Raw genomic sequence first — 12,798 nt, forward strand, 5'->3', positions numbered from 1 at the left:
TGGGATGGCAGAGCGGACGGCCCACCGAGAACGAAGCGCGGCGAAATGACAAGAGACGTCATCGGGTCCTGGTTCATTTCCCGGGTCATCTGCGCCGCACGCCAAACGTGGCTACCGAATCTATAGTACGCAGTACACAGTAGGTAAGGTATTGGATGCGTGCGAAAGCAGACTGTCATTGTTGCAAAGCCTTGCAGGCGTGCACCGCAGCCTTCGATGCTCGCTGCGGATAGAGACCCTGGGCGAACCGTATCGTCGTGGCTGAGTCCATTGAGCCGGGGCCGTGTTCGCGTTTGTGCTGTCAAAAAAACCGCAAAAGAAGACGAAGCCGAAGGTCAAGCATGCTGAAAGTGGGGCACACGCGGTCCGCGACTACGCAGTAGGAAACGTTGGCGGCAGTTTCATTGTCGTTAACCAATCCAACGGCGCACAAAGCCAAACTCCCATCAGAGTCCCACGGCCACCGGGCCCCGCTCCGGTCCCCAATGGACATCCCACATCCCGCGTCCCAGCACCAGCGATGGTGTACGGTAAGTACGCAGTAAGATACCAGTCAACTGATGTGATGTAAGGTATGCGCTGCTTCTGAAAGTCTCAGGAAGACGTCTCATGTGCGAGACGGGCAAATGGCAAAAAAAGAAAAAGAAAAAAAAAAAAAAACATAACGAAATGTAATGTGATCCAAAGCGCCACAAAGTAACAAGTAACCCGCCATCTTCCGCGCCGTCTAGGGCTCCGGAATCCATCAGGATGCGCTGTACAGACGGTTTGCCAAACTCCTTTGCTGTCCCGGTCTGGCGCAAGCGAAAACCCCATGCGACTTTGCGCTTACAAGTCGAGAAGCCCTCCGTATCAGCCTCCCGAGGACACCAGCAACTCCCCAAAATCTCTCCATGGAACGACACAGCCTCGGCTTTCTGGCATGCTACCGACCACTACGACGATCCTCATCTACCCTGCGCTCTCTATCAAGCACATCCCCGCCCGCCCCCGTCCGACTTGTCGCCCCGTCTAGCCAGCCGTCAACCTCGTGTTTGCTTCCTTTTGGCGTAAGCCCGATGAGCTAAAGGCACGGCATGCCGTCACACAAATACCACACCATCTCGGTAGCGACTCAATCAAGGCACTTAGGGTAAAGATGAGCCTACTCGGCGACGCTCTCGCATTCGACCAGAAGGGGTAATATAGCCATTCGGTCCTGTCAGGTGCGCGTTGTGCCGAGATGTTGCCGCCATTATCGATGCCAGGACCAGGCAAGGTACTTATTATGGGACGGTGCAATTCGTCCGTCCTGTGTTTAAGCCAGGGAACAAGCAGACCCTTTTCCTGTAGAACCGGAAAGGCTAGTCTGCTATGCACGACCCCCCGAAGGTGCTACTCCCGGAAGAGACACAAACATCCAGAGTCAAAAAGGATCCGGCCAACCGTAAAGAGTACCAGGCGAAAAATGAAGGAAAAAAAGAGGGAGAGGCGGCAAAGCGAAGGGCAAAAGGAAAAACAAATGAGGGGGTGTGCGCGATCCGGGATTCGAACCCGGGTCACTCGCTATTCCAAGAGAAGATGGGAAGCGAGAATTCTAACCACTGAACTAATCGCGCTGCGCTCATTTGCTGCTGTGGTGAAGGAATCTAATGACTATCAGCTGCATGCAAACGATCACCGCCGGAACACAAAACAAGAGAGTGCTCCGTTAGACGTCGGTTTCGTTAGGAAAAGAAAGCTTCCCTGTTGGTTTCCATGTCGTATTTTGCTCGAAACAGTATTCCCTATGCTTACCTCGTCTTGAAGGCCATACCCTCTCCAAACTGCCCTTGTCTAAGAAGACTTGAATGCTACGGTTGCCAACTGGGAACCTCTGCAGTAGCCCAGCTCTGAAAGCAAAAAAAAAAAAAAAAAAAAAAAAAAAAAAAAAAAAACAACTCAGACTTGCCGGGAGCGTCCATGTCCAGTACCACAACAGACGTCACCGGTCCCGAAGCACGCTGTATCAAGTTGGCGACCATGGGGCTTGTTGAATCCCGAGCAAACGAGCAGCGACCTTGTCCACCGCGTTCAGCAGCCTACGAGAAACCGGGGTTGGATTGCACCCATCATCACCCTTTGGGCCAGCAACAGCCTAGGCAATACAGCGGTACATACTGTGATCATTAAAAAAAAGGCAAGTCTATCGGTCAAGGAGTGGGGGTATGATTGACACAATCTATCCCGGTCCGACGCCCTCAAAATGCGAACACCCCAGCAACCCCAGCCCCAGGAGAAGACGTCCATGGAAAGACACCGCGAGCTCACACGACAGGCTGGCCAAGATGGATACAAAAGACAAGCATCAAAACACGCATCGCTGCGCGCAGGCGTAGAGCTCCCGTCTCAGATCCGACGACCGTTAGCCCGCGCCATCGCCGCCGACAAGTCGCCGTGGTCGCCCTCTCTGCTGGCTTGCCGCGCCTGGAGAGTACACCGCATGGTTAGCATCGCGTTCCAGCCCGGATCTCACATCTCGGGGAGGAAAAAAAAAAAAAGGGAAAGGAAAACGGGGGAGACAAACCCTCATCTGCTCAATCCTAGCCCTCAACTGGCTGGTCACCTCGGCCGCCCTCTTCCAGCTCTCCATGCCCGAGTTCGCCTGGCCGCCCGCGGCGCTGCTCGTAGCGCTAGCGGTGCTCTGGGGCCTGCCGAGCCCCGACAGGGACTGCCCGGCCCCCGAGCCCTGGCTCGTGCGACTGTCCGGCCTCCCGCCGTACCCATCCACCGCGCTGCCCCTCATCAGAGGCGGCTCCTTCTCCTCGAGGCTCACCTCCCTACGATAGCCCCGCGCCGGGCTGGCGCGACCGCTGCTGGCGTTGCTGCCCGAGTAGCGCAGGTCCGGGCTCACCCTTGCGAGGGGATGATGCGGCGGCAGGCCCGCGCCGGGGTCCATGGCCTCGCGCTCCTCGCTGAGGGTGCTCGCCATGCTCATGCGGTGGCTCCTCGCCCCCGAAACAGCCACCGCCGGGTCGTTGAAGGTCGGGCTCATGGCGCGGAACCCGAGCCCGCCGGGCGAGCCTGGCGTCCCCCCCGCGCTGAGCTGGGCGTTGAGCGCCTCCGCCTTGGCGAGGGCCTGCTTGAGCCTGTTCAGCTCACGCTTCAGCCGTTCGTTGGCCTGCTCGGCGGCCTCGGCGTCGCTCTTGGCGCGGACGAGCTGGGTTTCCTTGGCTTTGATCGAGAGCACGTCCCGGGTGTGGTCCTCGATGAGGGTCGCGTTTTGGTTCTTGAGCTCTTGGATCTCCGACATGAGCTTTTGGCGGTCGTGCCGGGCGTCGTCCAGCTGCTTGAGCAAGCGCTCGTTGGCCATGCGGAGCTCCTCGAGCTCGGCGCGGTCGATGGCCGAGAAGGTAGGTGTCGTCCGCGGGGGCGACGGCGGCTCCGCGGGCATGGCGGGGGCGGCGGGCTTGGCCAGCGACCGGCCGGCGAGGCCGCCACGCCCGAGCCCAGGGCGAAGGCCAGGCCTGGCGGGCGGCGGAGATGCCGGCTCCTCTGCTTCTTCCTCTTCCTCCATGGGCGGCGGTGGAGACTGAGGAGGGGGCGGACGCCGCGGAGACGCGGCGCCTGGGGCGCCGAGGGTCCGCTTCTGCGGCGCCTTGAGACCGCCCAGGCCAGGCTTGGGCACGCCGAGCTTGCCGGCCGGTCCCGGCCGTGCCGCCGGAGCGGCGCCGGCGCAGGTTCCGGAGCGGGCGGCGGGGCCGCGGCGGCGGCAGCAGGTTTCATCAACCTCGCAGGGGGGCCTTTCTTGGGACCTCCGGGGCCGGGCTTCTTGGCGGCGCCGCCGGGAGGCGCCCGGGCGGCGGGAGGGGGCGGCTTCGGCTTGTCCTTGGCCTTGACCTCGGCCTTGTCGTAGAACTCCTTGATCTTGGTCTTGCGAATGTCGTCAAGACCGTCAATGTGCGGGTTCATGGCTCGCTCGCCAATGATCTTCATGATGGTTCCCAGGATCTCGGCACCGCCCGAACGCAGCGTCTCGCTCGACTCGGCCAGGAGCTTCTTGGCGGACTCCACGATGGACGCGATCTCCTGCTTGCTGGGGACATCCCGGGTTGTGCGGAGGCAGCGGACGAGGAACTTCATGGTGCCCTCCTTGACCTGGGGGTTCTTGTGGACGAGGTAGGCCGTGATGTCCTCGAGGCACTCCGTCAGGTCCGTCGTCAGAAACACGGCGTCGAGCGCGGCGCCCAGGGCGTCGGCCACCGTCTGCTTCTTTTCCTTGAGCCTCTCCATGATGGGCTGCATGACCGTGGACCGGTACTTGGCGTAGCCCTTGCGCAGGCCCTTGGCCAGGGCCTCGATGCACTGCGCGGCCTGCGTCACGACCGCGATGTTGGCATCCTTCATGCACTTGGCCAGGCAGCGGTTGATCTCGCCGTAGTCGGACTCCTTGATCCTCGGCACGTTGACCAGGGCGTACAGCGCCTCCAGCGCCTCCTTGCGCTCCTTCCACTTGGACGATCCCAGGTTGTCGAAGAAGTCCTTGGGAAGCTTACCCAGGACGTCTTGGGGCTCCGCCAGGTCGAAGGCGTCCAGCTCCCCGGGCTCTTCGGCATCGCCCCCGTCGTCCTCGGCGTACTCGTCGTCTCCGCCGCCCGCCGGCGCTCGTTCCTTTTCCGCCTGCTGCGACCGCAGGAGGCGCTCCTGCTTGGGGGCGCCTTCGGCCTTGACCTTTTCGAACTGCGCCTCGAGGTCGTTTTGCTGCGTCGGCTTCAGGTCGTTCCAGAACATGGGCTTCATGGCGTCGCGAAGCCATCGGTAGAACTCGACGGCGAGGCTGGTGGTCTCGGCGCGCACATTCTTGTCGGCGTGGCTGAACAGCTTCGGCAGCAGCTTGAGAACGGGCTTCGGGTCGGCGATCTTGCAGCCGTAGTTGTGATATATTTGGGTAAGCGCGTTGACGGCGGCCGCCACCACCTTGGGCTGCTTGTTGGACAGGACGGGCAAGATGTCTTCGATCACGGGCCCTGGGACGTCCACCTCGATAAAGAGCAGCAACGCCTCGAGCGCCGACGCCTTGGTGGCCGCCCTGGTCGACGAGAGGCACTTTTCCACGATGGGAGGGACGGCGTTCTGCCGGGCTCGCAGCGCGCCATCTCGGCTACCGAACTTGAGGAACGCGCAGAGAGCCGCGAGGCCTTCTTGCTGGGCGGCAACGTTGGAGTCCGCCGCGGCCGACTTCCACAAGCCGGGGTCTTGGACGAAGGGGCGGAAGGCCGGATCGTACTCGTCGGGCGTTTTCTCGAACTGCTGGGCCGCCTCTTCATAGGCTTGCTTGCGGACTTTCCACACCTAGATCCGGGAGCCGGGGTTTAGCGGAAGCGGTGGGGAACGGGATCGAACGGGTTCCGCAACGGACCTTATGCACCCAGCGATCCGTGAGGGGCAGGGAGCTATAGTCCTCCTCTTCGGCCATGGCGGGCTGCAGGGGGGAGGGGAGGGGACCGGGGCCGGGTGGTTGTTGCTCGGGTTATCGCGTTCGGCACGTCAGATGAGGATCGAGAGTCCTGGGCCGGGAGGAGCGCGGGGTCGGCTGACTCGGGGACACGGTGACTTGCGGCCTGGGCGGGAACACTGGTTGGATCAGTTTCTGCAGAGCACATGGTTGCCTTTGGTGTATGATGACGCATTCGGTGCAAAGCGCGGCCAGGTCGGGGGGGCCCGCAGGGCCGAGCCCTGCCGTCACCATCACGATCGACGAAGGGACGAAATCATACCGGTGGCGGTGGCAAGTCGGGCAGCTGCAGGAACCCAGGTTTTCGCGGTTGCTCTGCCGGGTGTGCGATGTTTATGCGAGCAATGGGCAGCGCAGATGCGATGCGACGGTGGGCTGTGTCGCGTTGGTGGCGCAATGGTGGGTGCGCGCAGGGAGTCCAACGCCGCCGGGGAAGATGATGAGCGTGTGGAATGGTTCGGTTGGCGTGTGTTTTGTTGTTGACCGGCAGATGGCTGCTTGCAAGGGCACGCCCAAGATTTCTCGCCCGCACTGGGGGTTGCGCAGGGGCAGGGCAGGACTTGACTGACTCAGACTGGTTAGTCCAGGGCCGGTGCTTGCGGCGGATTGTGCCGTTGCCGGGGTTGTAGGGTCGGAAAATGTGGTCGATGTCAACAAAACAGCCCGGGATGCCCAAAGAAGGGGGGGGTCAGAAATGGAAATAGGAGAAAATGCCCTGCTGTGTGACAGGATACCTAGGGATCTCTGAAGCCCGGCATCGAAACCCTCAACGACAAAAAAAAAGCCAAGCCGCAGACAGCGGACTCACCAGAATTCTTCCCGTCGGGGCTCAAAACGTTGCAAACGGGATAGTTCTATACCGGTACGGTACTGCGTACCTAGGTAACGTTATCAGCCCAGGTTGTCGCGTTGCTTCCACCAGGTTGTGTGTGGAGCCCACCATGCGGTGTGGGATGGATGTCCACTCGGGCGCTCGTGGCTGCGGGGCAGCATCTGCTCCCCCTGATTCGGCTGCTGTGCCCCGTTGTTGGCATGTGCCGGCTCTGTCCTGCAAGCCAGCACCCCCCCCCCCCCCCCTCCCCCGGACCTGCCTGGGCCCGTCGTAGCTGGCTCGCGGGTGATGTCACTTGGCCATTGGGCCATATCGCTGATTGCCAGCTGCTGCCGGCCCCATCCCCTCCCCCTCCCGCCTCCTCCCGTTCCAGTTTGCTTGCTTGGGCAAGCCACAACGCTGGAAACACTGGAAACACTGGAAACACTGGAAACACTGGACAGCAACCTGACGGAGATCTGGAACCGAAACCTGCAACGGGCACTTGACAAACTGGGATTCCGGTCTCTGCGATCCGCCAACTGACGTCCAACTTGAGGTCTGCCCCGCCATTCTCATCCTTTGCAGCCTCAACGCCCGAACCCAACTCCAAAGCCGCCAAGTTACACCGCCTGAGCTTCCCTCGGTCCCAGCTTCGTGAAGGTTGCTGCTCTCGATCCAAAGCACCCGACCCTCCTCCCCGTCTTCTCCTCCCCGAACCTCCACGTGCCCCCCCTGCGCAACGGCCCATCCTCCTCCACCGGGCCGGTCGACTACGTTTTCGCGGCGCAAGACGAGCCCAACGTCATCGCACCGCCGTCCAACCCCATCGAGCGTCCTCTTTGACTGGCCAAACGGTCATGGACGGTTGCATTTCCCGGTTCGGCAACAACACGTGAACCTTGGATACCTACATCCTGTCCATACCGCCCACCAACTCAAAGGCCGTGACCGCCTCTTCCTATCCCGTCTGCCAGCCACGGCTCGTTGATTCCGCGCCTCGAGATCAACGACCAACATCAGGGACTGCTGCACGGCGCTCTCCCATCCTCTGTCATGGCTCACCTGCTGACGCCCCGGCAGGCCGAGGAGCTGTAGGTATTGCAATTCATCTGGCGGCCGTCCCGAGATGTAACTGACCACAGCCGCCCAGCCATCGAGCCCTCATCGCCTACCTCTCAGCAAACAACCTCACGGCCACGGCTACCGCCTTGCGGCAAGAGCTCAACCTGGGAGAGGATGTCTTCGATGCCGCGACCGCCAAAAAGTACGAGGGGCTGTTGGAAAGGAAGTGGACGAGCGTGGTCCGGCTACAAAAGAAGGTGGGAAGACCCCCCCAGCCACGCCACGGTCCCGTGAGCGTCCTCGAGGGCTTGAACGGCCAGCTGACAAGCGTCGCGTGTAGATCATGGATCTAGAAGCCCGGAACACCACCCTCCAGAGCGAGCTCGACAACGCAACCCCCACATCCCGGCAAAACAAAGACCCCGTCAACTGGCTACCCAAATCCCCCGCCCGCCACACGCTCCAGTCCCACCGGAAACCCGTCACCTGCGTCGCCTTCCACCCCGTGTTTTCGTCTCTGGCCTCGGGTTCCGACGATCAAACCATCAAGATTTGGGATTGGGAGCTCGGCGAGCTGGAGCGCACCATCAAGGGCCACACCAAGGCCGTCCTGGACGTCGACTACGGCGGACCAAAAGGCAACACCCTGCTTGCCTCGTGCAGCTCGGATCTGACCATCAAACTCTGGGACCCGTCCGACGACTATAAGAACATACGGACGCTTCCGGGCCACGACCACAGCGTCAGCGCCGTCCGCTTCATCCCGTCCGGGGTCGGTGAGAGCGCCGGGAACCTGCTGGTCAGCGCCAGCCGGGATAAGACGCTGCGGATATGGGACGTGAGCACGGGCTTCTGCGTCAAGACGCTGCGGGGACACGCCGAGTGGGTCCGCGACGTCTGCCCGTCCATCGACGGACGCTTCGTCCTCTCGACAAGCGACGACTATACCAGCCGGCTATGGGACATTACCGTGGCCAACCCGGAGCCGAAAGCCACCTTCATCGGCCACGAGCACGTCGTCCTCTGCTGTGCCATCGCCCCCGCCGCCGCATACCCCCACCTGGCCGCCATGGCGGGCGTCAAGAAGCCACCCGCCACGAGCACCGTCGAGTTCATGGCTACCGGGTCGAGAGACAAGACAATCAGGTTATGGGACGCCCGCGGGACCTGCATCAAGGTGCTGGTCGGCCACGATAACTGGGTCCGCGGAGTTGTCTTCCACCCGGGAGGCAAGTACCTCCTTTCGGTGGCCGACGACTACACGCTGCGGTGTTGGGACTTGGCGCAAGAAGGGCGGTGCGTCAAGACGGTATCCGACGCGCACAGCCACTTTGTCCAGTGCATTCGCTGGGCGCCGTCGGTGGTGAAGGACCCGGCAGCGAACGGTGCGGACGGAGGGGGCGATGCAAACGGGACATTGAAACCATCCGCTCCCCCCGAGGCTCAGATTCGCTGCGTCATCGCCACGGGTAGCGTGGATCTCAACGTCAGGATATTCGCCAACTAGGCCAGAGCTGCCTACGCCAGCTTGGAGTCGAAGATCCACGGCCATCGACCTCACACCTCGTGCGCCCCGGGTCCCCGGATCCCCGGCAGCGCCAGACCGCAGGACCGAATCGCGGATGCTCAGGGCGGCCAGGCCCCTCTCACGCTTGGCCAGCCTTTCGTGGTCAAGCAGCTTGCAGCACCACGACCTCGCGAGCCTGGATACGAGGCGCTCGATCCCGCGTGCCGACTCCCTGAAATGGCGACGGTCCAAGACGGGACGGCCCGCCGGACTCTGGTCTCGGGTCCCGGCTACGATAACGCCGAGGGGGCCGGGGAGCTTGCAGAGATAGATAGATACCCCTCATGTCAAGCGAAATTCAACCGACGTTAATGATCACGTTTGGTTCTCCTGTTCCTGAGGGATCTCCGCACTGCGTGGCTTTAGGACCTGGGGCCATCATTCGGGGGGGCATTGGACTCGGCAGCAGCCCTTCGTCACAGGGATATCCGCTGCAGTGGTAAACCTCAAGCTTAACAAGCCTTCTTGTCTATCATGGTGCTTGTCCTGTACAAGCTTGATATCAGTCTACGATAGCAGGATAGCCACAGACTGCACGGAACGCCCAGAGGTCCCAAGGCTCAGAGAGACTGATGGCTCCATGCCTCGAGAGAGAACTAATAAGCCATGAACATAACATCAGAATTTCAGTGGACAAACATCGGATGTATTCTCAACGTACTACGAAGGCAACAAAAAGCCCACCTGCTTTCTTGCTTTGGACTCGGGGTGTCTTTCCACAGGTAGCGCCAATATGGCCAGCAAACAGGCAGGGTTCCAACCATTGCCAAGTGCCCACTTGCGTTTTCTTTGCTGCGATTCCAAGGGATCATGTCATGTGCCAAACTCGACACAGGTGCTGAACACAAACCATGTAGCATCGTAGGATGTCGAACCAACGTGCCAAGCCGAGCAGATCACGTACAACGCCTTGCTGCCGTTGTTGTATGCCGATGCCAACAGCTGTGCTTCTATGTCCATCGGAGCACTGTCGTCTATATTAGAAGGGAATATCACGGATGGAAGGTCGGCACATCATTGCGGAGCATCGAAGCGTGGAGAAGCCCTTTTACGGCTTTGAATCGTGCTACAGCGGAGGCGCCGTCCGGTCCTCCTGCTTACCACTGGAGGGAAAAGAGGCACATCGACGTCCCCGGAACAAGGACTCGGGGACCCAGCTCGGCCATCGACGTAGCAAAGATCACGGACGTCACCCAATGAAGTGCGCCCTGCGTTGGCGGGCGTTAGCCTGGCTCCGGCTCTGGGTCGCCAGCCGACACGGCAATTTACCCAGGACCTGTTCCGATGCGACTTGGATAGAGTGATAAATGAAGGGCTTGAGGAGAGCCAAGACCCGGAGCTCAATCCGGGCCCGGTCGGCTCAGGATCACGGCATCTCGGCGTGCAAGCGTGCGCGGTCTTGAGGATATAAGACGACGCAACAAGGTCCCCCATCACGGCCTCGCACAACAACCCCGTGGCCGAGCCGCTGTTTTTTCTGCTGTTGCCTTGTCGTCTCGAGCGTCATCCCGTCGACAGCATGCACTTCCTCTCCGCCATCCTTCCGTTCCTGGCGCTCGCCGCGCCCTCTCTCGCCGTCAAGCCCTCTCGCGGCTGCGGCAACACCCCCCGGCTTGTCACCCCAAGCAGCACCACGACCCCGCTCCGCCTCAACGTCAATGGCAAGCAGCGCGAGTACTTTGTGCGCCTGCCGCCCAACTACAACAACAACAACCCGTACCGCCTGATCTTCACGCTCCACGCCCTGGGCGGCAACGCGGGCCAGGTCATCTCGGGCCAGGGCGGCTACGTGCCCTACTACGGCCTGCCCCCGCTCATCAACGACACGACCTCGGCCGTGTTCGTCGTGCCCAACGGCCTCAACAACGGCTGGGCGAACCAGGGCGGCGAGGACGTCACCTTCCTGCGGTCCGTCATCGCCGCCGTCGAGGACGACCTCTGCATCGACCAGGACCTGCGCTTCTCGACGGGCTTCAGCTACGGCGGCGCCATGTCCTACTCCCTCGCCTGCTCCCTCGGCTCCGAGCTCCGCGCCGTCGCCGCCCTCTCCGGCAACCCCATGATCAGCGGCTGCGCCGGCGGCACGGGAAGCGTCGCCTACTACGGCCAGCACGGCACCCAGGACTTTGTGCTCCCCATCAGCGGCGGCCGGCAGATGCGCGACCGGTTCCTGCAGAACAACCGGTGCACCGGCGGCACGCGCGAGGCCGCGGACCCGCCCCGCGGCAGCAACGCCAAGGTCAAGACGGTGTACGCCGGGTGCGAGAAGCCCGTCGTGTGGGTGGTCTTTGACGGGCAGCACACCCCGACGCCGAGGGAGAACGGGCAGAGCGACACGTGGACGCCGAGGGAGACTTGGGAGTTTTTCAGCCAGTTCCGCTGAGGGGGGGTGGCCGGAGAGCAAAAGAAGGACCTTGGTGAAGATGGGTAGGCCCGAAGGAGACCGAGGGGTGGTGTTATTGTGTACGATCACGAGTAGCTTTTTTGGAATACGAGGCTCGTATGGTGTGCGCGAATAATACCTTGATCCTGTCCTCATGCCGTGAGGAGCGACCTAGGAGCCGACTAGAGAACTGCGAGTGATCAGGGTAGCGTTAGGTATCTAGTGTACTGCTAGTTATCTTTTTCCCCCTTGGGGTGAGTAGACCCGCCAAAACCTGTGGCTGGCGCCCACCGCCCGGCATCAAACACAAAACTCGCGACGTTGGAATGATGGGACTCCACCATCAACGGGCTCCCCGAAAACTCCATCGCAACTCCACCCTCCCATAGTGACATACCCACCATGAACGTGGGGGGAAAAATCGAAAAAATGTTGGCATCGCAGCCGGGAATTGAGCCCGACGTGGGGGTCGAACCCACAACCTTGAGATTACGGAGATCTTTGAGGGAACCTCTTAAGAGTCTCACGCTCTACCGATTGAGCTAGCCGGGCGTGGCTAGTTTGCTTGTTGAAAGCCGCCGGTCTGGTGGAACACCTTTGTTGCGCGATTCCACCACCAACCGACATCCCTGATGGATGTTGTTTGTCTTTTTTTTTTTTTTTTTTCTTTATTTTTCGGACGCATCAAAACGAGATGTGGTTGATCATTGCTGCCCTTTGGAACCGCCAGCCGTGGCCTGCAGCGCCACGGAGCCCACGATGCCACGGACTGATGCCGACGGTTCTGTGAGGCTGGAAACTCTGGCTCTTCCAAGCCGATCCGAAGACGACAACGGCAGAACCGACCTTTTGGCTTCGCAAGCCAGAACCGACGAGGTGACGACCAAGAAAAGTGAGATCGCGCTGTTGGGCGGTCAGCAGATGTCCATCCCATCCCAGTGATGGATGCAAAGCCGGGAGGGGGGGGGGGGGCAACCAGGCTATTGTCACATACGCAGCGACGCAGTTCACGACAAACACTGTGAAGACAGACCCAGTGGCTGGATGTGGAGGGGGCTGATAGCAGCCCTTAAGCCCTTCACATATGGATTCACGATATTCAAGGGATCCGACCGTAAACGCGCCAAAGAAGCTGCCGGCCACGAGAAGGATGACGCTGATGACATCACCAAGAATAGTGAGTCCATGCTGGACACCTCGGCCTGGGCCCTGTCCCTTGGTCGCTTGGACAAAACGGGAGGCCGTAGGTAAAAGCACGAGAATGTTGTAGGCCAGGACAAATGGGTTCTTATTGTAGTGAGCAATGTTAGAATCGGGAGACCAACTTCCTTTTGGGGGCGGTTGTGAGAGAGAGAGCAGGATATTGGTGGGGGTCGGGGGGGAGAGTCGAGGCATTCGCCGGGTTGCATACCACCCAATAATAAGGTACGACATTGACTCCAAACTTCCCACTGCAGTAGATCAAAATACCGAGAGAGATTGCAATATCGCCAGCGGAG

General features: G+C 60.9%; 4 protein-coding genes and 2 non-coding genes across 6 annotated transcripts; 2 read left to right on the forward strand and 4 right to left on the reverse strand.

The window, feature by feature from the left end:
• Positions 1-1,512: 1,512 nt before the first annotated feature.
• VTJ83DRAFT_t27 lies at positions 1,513-1,598 on the reverse strand. Its single transcript has one exon. It is a non-coding gene; the product is annotated as a tRNA-Gly (tRNA).
• Positions 1,599-2,367: 769 nt separating this feature from the next.
• Positions 2,368-5,434, reverse strand: VTJ83DRAFT_77 (uncharacterized protein; the record flags this gene model as incomplete). The annotated part of the gene is made up of 4 exons (XM_071014449.1): positions 2,368-2,445; positions 2,546-3,550; positions 3,625-5,310; positions 5,378-5,434. The coding sequence occupies 4 exons, from the start codon at positions 5,432-5,434 to the stop codon at positions 2,368-2,370; spliced, it is 2,826 nt and encodes a 941-aa protein (XP_070869430.1).
• A 1,906-nt stretch (positions 5,435-7,340) lies between these two features.
• Positions 7,341-8,856, forward strand: VTJ83DRAFT_78 (uncharacterized protein; the record flags this gene model as incomplete). Its single annotated transcript, XM_071014460.1, has 3 exons — positions 7,341-7,378; positions 7,438-7,606; positions 7,690-8,856. 3 exons carry the CDS (start codon positions 7,341-7,343, stop codon positions 8,854-8,856), a joined length of 1,374 nt encoding a protein of 457 aa, XP_070869431.1.
• A 1,579-nt stretch (positions 8,857-10,435) lies between these two features.
• On the forward strand, positions 10,436-11,299 carry VTJ83DRAFT_79 (uncharacterized protein; the record flags this gene model as incomplete). Its single annotated transcript, XM_071014471.1, has 1 exon — positions 10,436-11,299. The coding sequence occupies one exon, from the start codon at positions 10,436-10,438 to the stop codon at positions 11,297-11,299; it is 864 nt and encodes a 287-aa protein (XP_070869432.1).
• Positions 11,300-11,753: 454 nt separating this feature from the next.
• Positions 11,754-11,851, reverse strand: VTJ83DRAFT_t26. The gene has a single exon. It is a non-coding gene; the product is annotated as a tRNA-Lys (tRNA).
• A 152-nt stretch (positions 11,852-12,003) lies between these two features.
• VTJ83DRAFT_80 (uncharacterized protein) lies at positions 12,004-12,733 on the reverse strand (the record flags this gene model as incomplete). The annotated part of the gene is made up of 3 exons (XM_071014483.1): positions 12,004-12,202; positions 12,294-12,623; positions 12,711-12,733. The coding sequence occupies 3 exons, from the start codon at positions 12,731-12,733 to the stop codon at positions 12,004-12,006; spliced, it is 552 nt and encodes a 183-aa protein (XP_070869433.1).
• Positions 12,734-12,798: the final 65 nt, after the last annotated feature.

Source organism: Remersonia thermophila, chromosome 1, assembly GCF_042764415.1.
Source record: "Remersonia thermophila strain ATCC 22073 chromosome 1, whole genome shotgun sequence".
Taxonomy (NCBI): domain Eukaryota; kingdom Fungi; phylum Ascomycota; class Sordariomycetes; order Sordariales; family Chaetomiaceae; genus Remersonia; species Remersonia thermophila.